Source organism: Silurus meridionalis, chromosome 17, assembly GCF_014805685.1.
Source record: "Silurus meridionalis isolate SWU-2019-XX chromosome 17, ASM1480568v1, whole genome shotgun sequence".
In the NCBI taxonomy this organism is placed as follows: domain Eukaryota; kingdom Metazoa; phylum Chordata; class Actinopteri; order Siluriformes; family Siluridae; genus Silurus; species Silurus meridionalis.
In genome coordinates, this window is record NC_060900.1 from 5,263,294 (window position 1) to 5,281,158 (window position 17,865).

Below are 17,865 nucleotides of genomic sequence, written 5' to 3' on the forward strand. Positions count from 1 at the left end.
GTAACATATAGTAATTCACAGAGACTTACATTTAAGCCTAACTGTAAATGAAATTTAAAAAAACTACGAACAAAACTAATAGAGTGAACATTTTCAGGGTGAGATGTCATTTATCCAGGCTTTTTGGAAGGAGTCTCCGGTGCCAGTCCATTGTATTGTACATTACACTGATTTTCCTGCATGCCAAGACATGGAATTTATTTATACAACATAAAGTATATAGAATCTCTCTCTTTCTCGCTTGCTTTTATTGTTTTAACTGCTTCTCATTGACCTGCTGCTGATGTCTGACGCCCTTGTGAGATTATAGTCGAGGCTGAGCCAGAGATACCAGACGCCAGGAGAGACAGACTTTAGTGCTCATCTATCACACGCACTCAAAGCCATTATCCACATGCATGTAGAGAACTATATTTGTGTAATTGTTTTTTATGTATGTGCTTCCACGATATCACAGCTTAGCTCGTGTGAAGGTTTGATAACTTCATGAGGTGTTCGTCTGGTATGAAAGTAATATGTGACAGACAGACAGACAGACAGACAGACAGACAGACAGATAGATAGATAGATAGATAGATAGATAGATAGATAGATAGATAGATAGAGAGATAGATAGATACTAAAAGTAATTCTACATTATAAATAAAGAAAAACAATGATTGCTAGTTAAGAGCGTACATCTCTGACCCTCCAAAGTCTTACATTTTACACACAACTGAAGGCCAATTGTGAGAATGTCTGCAGCCATTATGGATCAGTAAATTATTTAATTGTTCAAGAAAGATGTTTATTGACTGATTATCTGTATCCTGAATTATTAATGCACTGAGATGATGGGTGAGGGGGAAAAGGAAAGGACATGCTCATGTATGTGTGTACTCATGTGCCAAATGTTCGGCCTTGAAAAATGCTTGGGACGAAGAGTCGAATGCTTGGCAGAGGTGTGGCTGCACAAATAAGCGGATGTGTAGCATTCCGCTACAGGAAATGAAATCTAGTGCCGTGACCCGTGGATAAAAGGAGACCCTAGATCCTTAAGCTTAGTTGCACATTGACTATGGACATTGGATAGGCCTAAAGAAAAGAAAGGCCTAGTCAGCTTTTTGATGCTATCAATAATCTCAGGCTATAGGGTTTCGTGACATTGTAGGATATCCAGCAAAATGATTAGCTGACAAAGACCGAATGCAGTAATATCATGTATGACTTCTTATGTTACTGCAAAGCTTAAAAAAATTCACATGACTAGATATTTTTTTAGCCATATTGCTGTGTAGATGATTAAAGAGCTACTCTAGCATTTAATTGAATGTAATCTTGATCCACTGCATCTGTAATGTGTGTTCAATTACCACAATACAAGAAATTAGGTTGGATGGCACTAAAAAATAATGGAAACACTTACCATAAATAATGGAAGTAGAACCATCAGATAGAAAGTAAATTATTATTACCAAAGTTATTGGTACACTGAACAAAAGTATATACAAAGTATTTGGGACACTTGAATTTTCCGGCCATATTTGGTTCTTCTCCAAGCTTGGAGGCACACAACTGTATAGGAACTGTCTTTGAATTAAAATTTTAGTCTAGTTGAAGTAGGACCCAAAACTGTTCTATCATGGCAATGCCTCTGTGCACAAAGCAAGATCCATGAACTCCTGGTTTACATGAGCTGGAGTGAGTGGCCTGCTATAGAGCTCTGACCTTTGACTTGCTCTTGACGATGCTCTTGTGGCTGTGTGAGCACAAATCTCCACAACTACACTCAAAATATCTGGGAATCTAGGAACATCTTCTGAGAACACATGCTACACACTTTTATAGTATTACCTGTACACTAAAACACACCAAAATTGGGCAATTTAAGAAAGAAAAGAGACCAAGAATCTGATATCTGATCTAATAGTCTGATATTTGAAATTTCTTAACAACCTACCAGTCGCTACAGCATCACCACTAAGCCACCCATTTTCTTTATTAATAATATGTACATTAATATAAAACCTTGAATCTTCACACACACATTTCCCACTTTGGCATTTATTTTCCAGTACTGATGGTTACATTGTAAATGGCAGGACAGGACAGGACTTTGTGGCTTTGTGCTTAACGCTAGCAGACGTTTTTGTGGTCAGATGCCACATACCTACATTGCAAAAACTCTCTAGGTGCTTTTCTATTTCCTACACATAAGCCCTAGAGTTCAACATTTAATATGTATTTACTGCTGTTAAACATTACCACTGACCACAAGCTCCTCGCTGCCCGCAGCTTTACAGAAACGCCTCTGAGTTGGCCGAGTTAGAAAACCCAGGATGGGGATACATTGGCGTTAAGAGCAGCAGCCATCTCCCCTGTTTAAATTTTCATGAGAGACTTTTATTTTTTTCCTAAACGAACAAAGCTTTTTATGTTTTCCCCTCTGGTCCCTTTCAGCTCTTTCGTCCCCCTCTGCAAACACACTATCCTTGTTCACCATCCCTCACTGTGACACATGCTAAACATGAACATGAATTGCCTCAGATCTTCATCAATATCACCATATTAATTCTGCGGCATTAATATGCACTTTATTTTGTGTCATTACCGGATTTTGCAGATGACATGGAAGTATGATTTGTTCGTCCTTGAACACACACACACGGACACACAAACAAAGAAACACATAAACACTTACTGCCCCATAGAGAATTCAGCTCTACATTCAGGGAAAACAACTGAGATTGCACTGACAGCCAGTGGCTGTGTGTTTGTGTGCATTTGTGTGTGTGTTTGTGTGTCTTTTTTAAAAGCATTTAGCCCTCTGGCAATTACTTAGGGCTTAATGTACAGTGTCAAAACAACCTCATTGATCTGCTGATTGATCAGTACACTCCCCCTTTTTCATCTGGATGACTTTGTTGGCTAATTATGTGCTCTACAAGACTTGTATCTTGCACACTATCAGTAGACAATTTTTAGAAAAAATATTGGAAAACTGAATTTACAATTAGTCATTATTATACTTATTATTCAGTATTAGAATTCATACTATTGTTGATTCTGATTGGACAGAAGCTGTACAGATCATTAGCTCTAGCAACAAGAATACGTTCAGTGCATCCGGAAAGTGTTCACAACTTCACTTTTTCCACATATTGTTATGCTACAGCTTTATTCAAAAATGGATTAAACTCATTATTTTCCTCAAAATTCTAAAAACAATACCCCATAATAATAACGTGAAAGAAGTTGGTTTGATCTTTGCAGATGTATTAAAAAAATGAAAACCAAAAAAAAAATGACATGTACACAAGTATTTACATCCTTTGCTCAATACTTTGATGAAGCACCTTTGGCACCAATTACATTTACATTTACATTTACATTTGTGGCATTGTAGACGCCCTTATCTAGAGCGACGTACAAAAGTGCTTTCAGTCTCTAGTAATGAATAAATCTACACTGGTACGCAAGATTACAAACTTAATATAAATATAACTCGAATTCTACAAACTTGGAAAGTGCTAATTTAGGTATTTCAGGAAGAGGTAGGTTTTCAGTCGTCGTTTGAAGATAGAATTACAGCATCAAGTCTTTATGAATATGATGCTACAAGCTTGGCACACCTATTTTTGTGCAGTTCTTCTTCAGTACTCCCATTCTTCTTTGCAGAACCTCTCAAGCTCAATTAGGTTGGATGGGGAGCGTCGGTGCACAGCCATTTTCAGATCTCTCCAGAGATGTTCAAGTCTGGACTCTGGCTGGGCCACTCAAGGACATTCAACGAGTTGTTCCGTCATCACTACTTTGTTATCTTGGCTGTGTGCTTAGGGTCATTGTCCTGTGGATAAAGTGAAGCGCTGTGAGTGCGGATGCACTGTGTCAATGCACTCTAATTCTAATGATTTCACAAAGTAACGACTTATACAGGGGGAAAAAATTATCTGCTGTGAATGCTTTGTAATGGTCAATGGGTTTTCTACCACAAGGAAAATCTCCAGGACAGATGACATTCTGTTTTTTCTGTTACTGACAATATTAAAATTGTTGTTATTTTTATTTATAGAGACTTGGAGTTTATTGAGGGACACTTATCACTTCCACAATAATGGTAATGTAATGAATGGACATTCGGTGCCACCCAGATGAGGATGGTTTTCCTTTTGAGTCTGGTTCCTCTCACAGTTTCTTCCTCATGCCATCTCAGGGAGTTTTTCCTTGCCACATTCGCCTCTGGCTTGATTATTAGGGATAAACGTTACAATTATCGGCACTAAACTTATACATTTTTAATACAACATTATAACTGCTTTGAAGCTGCTTTGAGACAATATCCGTTGTTAAAAGCGTTCTTATCTATCTATCTATCTATCTATCATCTATCTATCTATCTATCTATCTATCTATCTATCTATCTATCTATCTATCTATCTATCTATCTATCTATCTATCTATCTATCTAAAAATTCTAACAATAGTAATATCTGTTCGGAAATACTATTCTGAATGCATGTTTGTATTATATACTCTTGTGTTCTGGACATCCTGTTTTCTCTTTTCAAAATTCAGGAAATACTCTGTGTGGAGATTACCGCTAGCATATCTTCTACTTTAGTCCTTGAACCGAACAGCTCTGCTTTATGAGCTGTTAATAAACAACGCCCAAACACCCGTCTGACCAGTCAGGAGGAAATGGAGACAAAAGTGCTCTTTGTATTTTTAAAGGCGGTTTCCATTGACGGTTATGTTCTTTATTATTCTTGATCATTTGTGTAAGCTTGTAAGCTGGATGCTAGCCAACAAAAGCTTGTAGCTGATATTGTGGCCATCTGTAATCAGGTAGGAAAACCTTAGACACAGAGTAATTGAGTGTTCATGATTGACTGCAGCTAATCAGTGTGGGTTCTGATGGATGTACAGCTTTGGGGTTAGTTGTCTTTCATCTGAATTTGAAATGTAAAAAGTATTTCAGTATGTTGTTTGTAAATATATTTAAATATGTAGATTCAGGTTACATTGCACCTTGTACTAGTAGCAGGTGGGTTTTCGTGTCTTATTAAATGAATTAATTTAAATGAAATGAATGCAAACCCAAACTCTCATATATATTTTTATATATTTTTTTCTCATATATTTGAACTATACTTACAATATGCACTCAAATCTGTTTGAGTTGATTTGAGTGATTTAGCAAGTCTTTGCCCATTAGTTCCACTCACTATTCCACTGTGTTAAATTCACTTTTAAATTCACTTTTTGAAATTATTCATTTGTTCATTGTTTTTTTTTTGGTTTCATTTGTTTTATACTTTTTTCAGTGAATTTCATTTTTTTTTAGTTAAAAAAAATCTATAAATCTCTGATAAAAATCATGAGTTCTGGCGTGGTTTTTGTGTGTGTTTAAGTTAGATTTTTGATTTATTAAAAGGACAAAATACACCAGCGAATAAGGAACCATGTCACTGGGAATCGATCTGCCAAAAAAAAATCTGAAATACTTTTAAAAAACCTCCGTTGTTTTCCAATCTGTCATCGATTAGCCTTGTGGAAACTATTTACTGTGAAGTACAGCAAGATTACTAAAATAACTATATCCAATATAACATCTTGGGAATGCTCTTGATAATAAAAAAGTATGAATAGAAGCATTAATGGATTACTTTCAGCTCATATTTCCTCTTACTGTAAAGTTCCTGCCTGCTTTCTGCAATCTCTCTGACAAACGCATGCTGCGGCCAATCAGGAACGAGTACGTAATATTAATGAATCACCAGCTCTTTCTGTTGTGGTTGTGTTCTCACGTTCTCTGTTTTGTTGATCTTTTTTTATCTTTTTATCTCTACTTTGCATTTTGGTGTTTTGTTAATAGGTTTTGAACACCACAGTCCATTCTTTTAAATACCTGAGTACATTTTATCATTTGGAGTTAGACAGTTGAGTAATATTTCAACCAAACCCACACACATATCTACTGTATCTGTTTTTCAACACCCCATTATAATATACCTCTCTCTCTCTCTCTCTCTCTCTCTCTCTCTCTCTCTCTCTTTCTAAAAATTCTAACAATAGTAATATCTGTTCGGAAATACTATTCTGAATGCATGTTTGTATTATATACTCTTGTGTTCTGGACATCCTGTTTTCTCTTTTCAAAATTCAGGAAATACTCTGTGTGGAGATTACCGCTAGCATATCTTCTACTTTAGTCCTTGAACCGAACAGCTCTGCTTTATGAGCTGTTAATAAACAACGCTCCAAACACCCGTCTGACCAGTCAGGGAGGAAATGGAGACAAAAGTGCTCTTTGTATTTTTAAAGGCGGTTTCCATTGACGGTTATGTTCTTTATTATTCTTGATCATTTGTGTAAGCTTGTAAGCTGGATGCTAGCCAACAAAAGCTTGTAGCTGATATTGTGGCCATCTGTAATCAGGTAGGAAAACCTTAGACACAGAGTAATTGAGTGTTCATGATTGACTGCAGCTAATCAGTGTGGGTTCTGATGGATGTACAGCTTTGGGGTTAGTTGTCTTTCATCTGAATTTGAAATGTAAAAAGTATTTCAGTATGTTGTTTGTAAATATATTTAAATATGTAGATTCAGGTTACATTGCACCTTGTACTAGTAGCAGGTGGGTTTTCGGTGTCTTATTAAATGAATTAATTTAAATGAAATGAATGCAAACCCAAACTCTCATATATATTTTTATATATATTTTTTTCTCATATATTTGAACTATACTTACAATATGCACTCAAATCTGTTTGAGTTGATTTGAGTGATTTAGCAAGTCTTTGCCCATTAGTTCCACTCACTATTCCACTGTGTTAAATTCACTTTTAAATTCACTTTTTGAAATTATTCATTTGTTCATTGTTTTTTTTTTGGTTTCATTTGTTTTATACTTTTTTCAGTGAATTTCATTTTTTTTTAGTTAAAAAAAATCTATAAATCTCTGATAAAAATCATGAGTTCTGGCGTGGTTTTTGTGTGTGTTTAAGTTAGATTTTTGATTTATTAAAAGGACAAAATACACCAGCGAATAAGGAACCATGTCACTGGGAATCGATCTGCCAAAAAAAAATCTGAAATACTTTTAAAAAACCTCCGTTGTTTTCCAATCTGTCATCGATTAGCCTTGTGGAAACTATTTACTGTGAAGTACAGCAAGATTACTAAAATAACTATATCCAATATAACATCTTGGGAATGCTCTTGATAATAAAAAAGTATGAATAGAAGCATTAATGGATTACTTTCAGCTCATATTTCCTCTTACTGTAAAGTTCCTGCCTGCTTTCTGCAATCTCTCTGACAAACGCATGCTGCGGCCAATCAGGAACGAGTACGTAATATTAATGAATCACCAGCTCTTTCTGTTGTGGTTGTGTTCTCACGTTCTCTGTTTTGTTGATCTTTTTTTATCTTTTTATCTCTACTTTGCATTTTGGTGTTTTGTTAATAGGTTTTGAACACCACAGTCCATTCTTTTAAATACCTGAGTACATTTTATCATTTGGAGTTAGACAGTTGAGTAATATTTCAACCAAACCCACACACATATCTACTGTATCTGTTTTTCAACACCCCATTATAATATACCTCTCTCTCTCTCTCTCTCTCTCTCTCTCTCTCTCTCTCTCTCTTTCTGCTCTCTGAAACTGCCTGATTCATCCTCATGCCTTACTATTCTGGATGTTAAAAAACGCCCACCGCTGCTGCTGATGGCCTTCATATGGACAAAGAAAAAATATTATAAGTGAATATCAGGAATGTTACAATTTAGAAACCATGAATGTGCATAAATATGCCTATGGACTTCAATCAATATGATCAGTTTGCTACCTACTTTAAAATATTGCACTTAAGTCTCCATCAGTGTACAGCTGATAACCCCAACTATGATGATACTGTAATGTGTTACTAACCCAACTATTATTACCCAGATGAGGATGGGTTTCCCTTTTGATTCTGGTTCCTCTCAATGTTTCTTCTTAAATCATCTCAGGAAGTTTTTTCTTCACCACTGTCATTGTTGGTTTGCTTATTAGAAATAAACTTATAGGAGCAAATTACGTTACGGTGATTTTATCATTCATACAATCTTGGCATGGAAGCATGGGAGCAGTGGCAGTTTGGTGAGGTTGAGATTTGAACTCATGCCTATTTGCTCAGAAATGCAACATCCTAACCAGTGAGCTACTGTATTGACACTAGGTGCACGAACATTTGGCCGCATGCTAGTGGTGGTGTTCAATTTTAAAAGCCTCCATTGGAGATGCTGGGGGTTGAACCCAGACCTAGTACTGGTAAAGCACACTGAACTACAAGTGGACCATGCACTCAAACACAAGTTCTAATCGCAGTGCTTTCAATGCAGAGCCCATGAGCACGGCCCTCAACTGCTCAATTGTATAAAAAAATAATCGCAATCCAATCTGGATAAGAGCGTCTGTCAAATGCTATAAATGTGAATTTCATTATACACGTACTGTATTTGAAGTAATCCTCACATTGGCAGTCGTGTTGGTGGTATATCTACTGAACAGTTGGTTAGTTTTTTAATCCATTGCTTTCGGTCAGCAGTCAATAAACACATAAAGAACAAAGCTGTCCTTCAAGCTGTTGTGTGATTTTTTTTTAGTCAATAAGCTCCAGCCATGTCATTTAGGCCTTTAGTACTGACTTGTATTGACGGAAACAATTTACTGTAACTGAACATACACACACAGACACACACACAAATTTGGTAAGGCAAGACACTTTTATTAATTACAATGTATCATGACTGCCTCAACGTCACTGAGCGCATTTGATCGTATGGATAAACGTATTGTAAACAGTAATGTCACTGTTGATGGGGATTTTTTTGCTTGTGAGTGTTTTGCGCCAGGTTCACATATATCCAAGTACAGTCCTTTAAAGTAACAGCAAATCTGATTCCTCTGATAGTTACTTCAGGAACAAGATGAATTTCTGTAAGCTGTGGTCCAACATGAAGTTCTGACACTTCCGCCTGCTGCTCTAAACAGACCTGGTAAAATGTGAGACTATTTCTTATTTACTTTTAAGAGGATATGTGTGATTGAGTGTGTATACAACAAGTACATGTACACACACACATGTAGTATACGTTTTCTTCTTCCCCAAAACATCCTCAGCCCTTTGTTGAACTTAAGCTTTGGAAACAAGCAACATGGCCGCTATTTTCCTCCCTCACAGCTATTAAATGACTCACTCTTACTCATTCAGGTTGTGTTGTAGCTTATAGACACTTTAAGATTTACAGCACGCAGGCTGAAAAGTTGCTGTCCAGGCACATTTCACGGTCAGCTGCTTTGTCCTCAAAACATTGAGATTAGCGCCGACTAGCGTTGTTCTTCATTTGTCGCTATTCGTTTACGATACACAGACTTCCTCAGTCGTCTTTTCGCATGTTGTAAGCCCTATTAGAACACGCCTGTTATACAAAACAAACATGTTATTATGCCTGAACCGAAATGAAATAAGCACCTAAACAAAATAATTACATAACACAGCTCTATTAGCTGTCGTTAATAGTTTTGTGATAACTTCTATCACTTTACATTCAAATGAAAGTCATAAAAATAACTGATTTAGTTTAAAATCATGACTCATTACTCATTTTTTTTGGTTGCACTTGTGCACTTGTGTATGGTCATTTAGTGAGATTTAAACCAGGCAAGGTAAATTTGCAAAACGAAACGAACGAACGAACGAACAAACAAACAAATAAATAAATAAATAAAGTAACATAACATAACATAACATTACATAAAATAACATAACATTACATAACATAATATATACAAAAATAAACATGTGCCTTACATTTTACAAGTTAAAAAGTTAACAAAAAAAGAAAAACTATGATACACAATTCAGGATCCATATGCACAATGCATCCATATGTGTGTTTATACATGTATATATTTGTCTGTGTGTGTGCGTGTGTGTTTATGTATATGTATATAATATATATATTACAGCAAGTGTAAAGGTGTGCAAATTGATACACTTTTTGTATTAGCTTAATTATAATCACTTAAAAAAAAAATTTAATAAAAAAAAAAAAAGATTTCACCCCTTTCTGTTAGTGTTGTTATTAAAAAGTGCATCGCTAAATAAAATATGATCCAATAAATATTTTTTTTGAAGTTGTTTTGGAAACTAACCCCTCCTTTCTTTTCCTTTCAATCCCATCTGTGTTGTGTATGAGTCTATAGGGAATAGGTGCTAATAGCAGACATTAGTACTGTAATGAAATATATATTACACCATAACAGCTGCGTGCTCCCGGCTTAAGCACTACATCACTGCTTCTCAACTCTGTGATAATTCAAGTGATGGAGAAAGGAGGGGAAGAAGGCGAAGAAAGAGGTGGTGGGTCATAATTTAGCCTACCCATCATAATCAGCCACTCTGGGTAATTGGGCTCTTGTCCTAAATGCACACTAAACGTATTGGGCACGGCCTCGTCTCAAATGACTCGATATCCCTAACCACTCTAGTGCGCTATGAGGACAACCGTGTAGGCTCTCGTCGCTAAAGTCTGCAATCCGTTTTTTTTCCTGAAAAAAAGTGAAACTGTATTGTGTTTGTTCGATATCTATAATCTCCATGCTACTGTCAACGTCTAGCTTTATAAGTGGGTTTTATTTTTTTTTTACGTACGCAGACGCTTGGGGAAAGGGATCAGGAAGGATGGGGGAACCTCCCGTGCGATCCGTGGCACCTTCCGACACGGCCGCGGTACATTTCCACGTTTTGTAAAGCAGGCAGAAAATGAAGAGCCAATTCCTGAAGTCCTGGAAATGATGTGCTTGTGGAAATATTTTCAGTAACATTTCTTATCCGCTGTACAGTCAGTGTCTGACCAGTAGAGAAGTGGTCCAGCGGAATGGAAGGTCTTTGGCGTCACGTTTCAGTCCTTTCTTTGATAATACTGGTAAATGTGGCTCCTGCTGTTTAGCACACTACACATTTAGGATAAAAGGATGGATGGAACTTAGGAAGCTAAGGGGGAGAGGGAGGAGAAGAAGATGAAAATTTTGAATAAAGCACAGTTTGGGGATACACACGCAACACAGACTATCTCTCAGCCTAAGATGTCCAGGTAGACCGGCGAGGCCTTGGCCAGGTTGAGCAGCAGGGTGTGGATCTCTCTAATGTTGAGGCGAGAGTGCGGTTCTCTCTGCCAGCAGCCTAGCATCAGGTCATACACCTCTTTCGGACAAGTGCGTGGCCACTGCAGCACACGACCCTGAGTGATGCATTCAATCACCTGGGAAGGGAACAACAGAGAAAAGGTGAGGAGGGTTTTGTTATGTTCTTTAGGTCTTATAATTAGCTGTAATTAGATTTTGAACAAATCTTAAAAAAAAAAGAAAATCAGAATTGGAAAATATTCGATGCCAGGGTGCTATGACACTGCAGGAGGCTTTGCTACTTTTAAGCACTTAACATAGAAGTTACTGCAGACACATCAGCCACTATATGTTAGTAAGTTTACCTCATTGTTGGAAAGCTGGTACCAGGGCTGTTTGCCGTAGGTAAATATTTCCCAGAGCACCACCCCCAGGCTCCAGACATCACTCTCTGTGGTGAACTTTCTGTACATGATGCTTTCCGGGGGCATCCAGCGAATCGGAAGCATGGTGTGACCTCCCACCTGTAATTATCACATTAGAAAGGTCAGAGTCATTAGACAAAAAAGTGGATTAATAATGAACTGAAACCAAGATCGTCATCCTACTCACATACAGAATCATTTTTCAAAAAATGAGAGCCAAAAGAAGCCGTGAAGGCAAGATCGTTCATTATCACCCAACCAATCAAAACGTGCTGCACAAAATAATTTATTCCAAGGTTTCGATGATGGTATAATAATCAAATTGAACACACCCATACTTAATGACAAATCTGCATTTCAGGCTCAAGTTCCTGATAGGCTCCATGAATCTGGGCAAGAAGAAGATGATATGACTCTTATTAGACAAATCCTTCTGTAAAATCCTTACTCTTATTCTGCTTGTTTTCACGATGCTGCTCCTGAACTTCATGCTGCTGAACTTTCAACATGCTGCAAACTCCAGGGAAATCGAAGCTGACCTACGACTCAACCCCAAAGCCCATCTCTTCATTTACTGGCTTTATCATAATGCGTTGGCTTTAAAATATTAATTATGTATTTGCAGGGCAGTATGTGGATTAGCCTCATATTAATTGTTTTAACATACCGGACTCATAAAATATTAAGGACCAAAGCTTTTAAGCTTTTTCACCAGGCCCACTGAGGATGAAGGCTTTACTAAGTGGGAGAGACTCCAAAAAAGCTGTCTACTAGATACTACAACACTACACTACAGTAAAATAACACACACATACACGCATACCTATAATATTTCTTTGGACTTTCCGATAAAGCTTATAGACCGTCACAATATCAGTAACAGCATAGTTTATTGTAGCAGCTTCTAACAGATTAAGGTGAATTCTTATATAATTTTGTTTTTCATTTCTGGATTTTTTTATCCAGTCACAGAACATAATCCAAGCCATAGTCGAGGGTGAAAAGTCCAGAGGTCCCTACCATCAAGATAACGGCCTAATTAGACTTTTTTGTGTGTTTGGAACACAATCTAAAAGTGATGTGTAAATGAGAGAAAACCAGCAAAAGACCAAAAGAGAAAAAGAATAAAAAAAGTTAGAACAAAACTTAAAAAAAAATACAATTGCTTATATTTTATCTCTTGGCCTTAATCTTTAAACCATAAAACCCCTATTTTTAAGTCACCTTCTTCTCAGTCATGGCTTTATCTGCATTGTTCTTGTGTCTTTCTTTTTTACAGGCTCTGAAAGTCTCTCTTTTTTGTGAGCATAGTTTGAAAGCATGTAATGTTCGTCTCCTCGCCAAATTTTGATGATTCAAAGCAGAATCAGTTTTTTTTTTTTATCAGTTATGTAAGGAAATACAAAAAAAACCCCACTCATGGCTATCTTCAAGAAAACAATAATTCTGCGGTCAAACTCAATAAGATCAACATTTTTCGCAGTCTGTTGTTTGATATGAACAGTAAAAATGTCTTTAAAATTAAAGTGACTTCTGAATTTTAATTGGCTTTGATATAAGAGGAATTAAATACTTCAGTGTGTGCAGAAGCCGTTGGAGGAGAATAACTAAGCTGGATATAGATTAGAGGAAGGTTACAGCAACTCATCCACTCTTTAAACTGTGCCAACAGAAAAGTATAATCGAATACATGACACATTGAACCTCTGTCCTGTATCTCCTTACAGAAAGCCTCACAAGGCTTATACAGAAGTTTAGAAACACCTCGTCTTTTATGGTTTTTGAAACACATGCATGTTCCTTTTCTTTATATGCAATAAAGTCGGTAAAAGGCAAAGGCACACTGGACAATAATTAGACAGTGAATGACTGGAAGAAAGTTCTTTGGAGTCCAAATGTGAAGAACTTGTGAAAATGTTGAACAGGAGAAAAGATGTTAGCAGACTGCCTCACCCCCACATTCAAACATGGATGTGGAAGCTTAATGGTTTAGTGTTGCTTTGTAGCAGGGAAAGTTGAAGACTTCACTTCCAGGTGAAAGGAATACCAACATTGCTACCAGTACGTACCGCAACACCATGCAACAAGACAATGACCTAAAGCATACATCCAAGCTCTGTAAGCATTATTTAGAGAGCAAACATTCAGTTGAAGTGTTATTTATCATGGCATGGCCTGCCCACTATACACTCTGAACTTAAATTCTATTGAGCTGCTCTGGGACGGACTGGATCACAAGGTCAGAAATAAATCTCCAACTAGTGAAAAGCAACGTTGGTAAGTTGTACAAGAGGCATTTTAACATTGTACATAGGTATTTTAGCTCAATGTTTGTAGAAGCTATCTGTTCATATGCTAAGTGTGTAAAGCCGTTCTTCAAGCTATTGGAGGATTTTTCAAAAAAAGTTGAACATTTGTACATTTATATATTTGTTTTGTTTAAATAAATGTTCATACTGTTAAAATACTAGTTTGTTGCATATAAACAAATGGAACATGCATGTGCCATAAAGAAAATGAATACTGTTATAACAATAAGTGTTTAAATCTGTATGATTGTCCCTATGAATTAGCTGATATTATTTATTTAAACTTAGTCAGGGCAGGAAATAAACCTCTAATAACCCTTCCTGCCAATAGCAAAGAACTTTAAACTCCACGTCAATACTAGGAATCAGTGCCTCTGCACTGTGTTTATAAATCCGCTGCTCTCAAAGCTTTATAAGGTTTATCTGGTTTGATATAAACAGCCTGAATATGGGATCTGCTGTGTTATAATCGTAATGCCCTTTGATACGGGGTTTACCGGGAATTTATACGGTCAGGCCTGGTGTTTTTATAAAGGTTCATAAAGTCTGTCACAGTAATTATGCAATAGGATGAAGCTAATGAGGCTCCATCAAAATTCCACCTCAGGCCAGATTTGTGTGTTACACAACCGGCTTACACAGCGAGACGTCGTCCCTCCGCCGCTGTCTTTTCAGAGCAGCTGTTTCTATGGAAACTGATGTTCTATAGGGCTAATCAATCATGCGCCTGTGGCAGACACACACATAGACACACACACACACACACACACACACATGCACACACACACACACACACACACACACACACACACACACACACACACACTCACACAAATCCAGCATTCCAATCACAAAAGGGCCCAGTTCTAAGTTGGCTACATGCTCACATGATCAGGCCTCAGAGATGTGAGCTGAGTGAACTTTGTGCCTTCTGCTGCTTTAAAACATGCTCATTAATAAATCAAGTGTCCGGCTGAACCATTTGTACGGCATAAAACCCAAGCAAGTGGACACACGTGTGAAAACATAAATGCTCTTGTTGGGTTTGCACTTCTATGGTCTTCCGTCATTCTTCCTGTCTCGTTCTCCATCTCCTCACCTCTCCTTACTCTCTCTTCCCTCTACATCCATGTAGACATATATATCCCTGTCTCTCTTTCTCTGTCTCTGTACCCTGTGCTTGGGGAGGTGAATACTAATCAGAGTTCTTTAATGACTTTTTCAGTTTCAGTGCTTGGCGCTCATGTCCCCTTTCCTTCCCTGTCACCATGGAAACTACCCCTTTCCTGTTCATATACCCCCCCTAGCCTCCACCCCTCCACACATACCTCTATGTCACCCCCACATCCCTTTTAATCTGAGAAAGACTTAGTGGCAGTGAATATGGACACACACACACACACACACACACACACACACACACACACACACACACAATGGACATTGGATGATTTTCCTGTCTCGTTCTCTATGTTTAATAAAACTATGCGAAATACACTATATGGTCAAAAGTTTACGGTCAACCGATCATAAGATTTGTATGTGCTTTTTGGAAAACTACATTTTGGTTAGTACTGTCAGGTACTGTGAGGAGGTGAGGAAACCTTGGGTGCAGTCAACATTCCAATTCATCCCAAAGTTGTTCAGTATGGTTGAGGTTTGGGTCTCCTAGTTCAAGTGGAGGGAGAAATTCCATGCTAGCACATTAATTCAAGACATCCTTTAAAACTGTGTGCTTCAAACTCTGTGGTAACAGTTCGGGGGAAAACCACAAGTCAGGTTTCCTAATCCTTTTGCTTATATAGTGTATGTGAAGACACATTAAATCATAATTTTTCTAGTGCATATTCTTTGCGGGAATCCTAAACCTCTGTCGCTTCCCTTTTATACCTAAAATCTCCAGACATGAAGCAGGTGCACACAAAAGAGAAGGTTTTCTTCATACATATTTAAAATAATTGCTTCCCAAACAGAACTATCTAGCATCACATTCTCCATTATAGCAATTATTTTAAGACAACAGCAACAATTTATAGCAGCACATTATTAGTTACATTAGCCTGAGAAAAAAAAAACAAGCAAAGAACTGTCTAGCTATTAAACAATGTGATTAACTATTAGTTAAAAAAAAGTACAGGATTAGTTATCATACTCTATTTGTGTAGTGTTAACTGGTACTGATAAACACTTGGTACTTGGTACAGGAGGTATTTTATTTTTTTTGCTGTAGTCGAAATAGCATTGAAGGTTAGCAAGCAGATTAACATCATGCTAATTTAACTAAACTCATTTGCATTGTCACCGTTAGCATTTGGGGAAGCTTTTTATTGTTGTAGTCGCAGCCAAGAACATTTAAGCAAATATCTGCTCTAGCTAGCATGGCTAATGTGTGTTTAAAAAAACAAAAACAAAAAAAAACCAGAAAAACAATTAGCAAGATTGATCTAAACGATTTAAGTTAGCATGATCTAATTTGAAAAACTAACAGATCCTGATAAGCAGCCTTCAGTTTTTTTTTTTTTTTGCTGAATACAAAAACCAATAACCACAAGCAGTAGGTGTTAATTAGACGTTGTCTGATTGTCTTAGGAATAATGAAGTCTAATCTCTGGCAGAGAACGAGAAATTAATTTGGTGAAGTAACAAAAAGAGAGATTCGAAGAGAGAGGAGGAAACTATCACAGGCTGAACAGGAAAGGCTAAGTACAATTGAATTCTTAGGATTTAATCATATCTGTCATTTATAATAAATTTTTACTTCACAGAATCATGTTTTTTGTGTGTGTGTATAAATAGATATCGGCAAGATAACTCACAATTAACTGCCATCTTATTTAGCGAGTGGCGTGTTCATTTTTGGAAGGGTATCACTATTTTTTTAAGGGGAAAAAAGTCACTTTGGCACATACCGAAATTACTAAATGTCTCCAGCCAACTAGAGTACATGCTTTTGCTTTGTTAATAGTGCTGACGATTGTTGTACAACAGCCAATTTCCTGTTTTTGTTTTTTTTTGTGTTCTGTCCATTCAGCATTATTATTGAGTAATGTATGTAAATATGTTAAGTAATGTCCTTAAGCAGTGTCCTAAAGCCAGCATGGAACACTGGGGTCACTGAAAAACCACTCACCCGGTAATAATCTGTGCTGTACACATCGCGGGACATGCCGAAGTCACCGATCTTCACCAGCAGGTTCTCACCAACAAGGCAGTTACGTGTGGCCAAGTCTCTGTGCACAAAGTGCTGTGAGGCCAGATATACCATCCCTGCTGCGATCTGCTGAGCAATGTGCAGCATCTGAGACTGCGTGAGCTCGGCCTGCTGCGGCACCTGACCATCTGACATTAACACAGCGTCAGGACCGTGAGCCCTGCAGAGAGAGAGAGAAAAATGTGTCAAAATGATTTGTGAGATCTGGACTGACAATTATGGGATTGATAATACGACTTAAAAACAGTCTTCTTGTGTACTTGTATTTTACAATAATCATAGAAATACAAATACTATTCTTTACACTGCACTACACTAGAGGCATCATATAGTTCAGATGAAATGTGTTGATTACGGAAAGAACAAAGAAGTATTTTTTACATCCTTGTAGGCAAAAGTTATATGTATGAAGCTTGCAGGACAAAGAGACTCTGCAGGGAGTGAAATGCATCTACATGGTTCATTCATTCATCCTTAGAAACTGTCTGGTCAGAGTCATGGCGCTTGAAATTGAGCTAATTAGGCTTATTTATATTTTCGGTGGACAAAACTAAGTAAGCATTTTAAAAAGGCAAATAACAGTCCTGGGTAGTCAAGACCAGTTATGTACTTGGGTGATGCATAAAGCTGAGGAGTTGTCAAATTATCCTACAGCCGACACTTTAGACCAAACTAACTTAGGTTTAAACCAAAAAGAAGATGCAGATCAATATTTGGAGTACTCAATAGATACAGATAGCAGCATTGCTGTATACTCCTACACTACA

At 37.2% G+C, this 17,865-nt stretch overlaps 1 protein-coding gene across 1 annotated transcript in view; it reads right to left on the reverse strand.

Annotated features, from left to right (window-relative positions):
• Positions 1-8,730: 8,730 nt before the first annotated feature.
• Positions 8,731-17,865, reverse strand: part of ntrk2a (neurotrophic tyrosine kinase, receptor, type 2a) — a 47,536-nt gene continuing 38,401 nt past the window's right edge. Inside the window, 3 exon segments of the mRNA XM_046871171.1 lie at positions 8,731-11,290; positions 11,519-11,677; positions 17,018-17,258. Coding sequence (XP_046727127.1) covers positions 11,105-11,290; positions 11,519-11,677; positions 17,018-17,258 — 586 coding nt within the window. The 3' untranslated portion in view covers positions 8,731-11,104.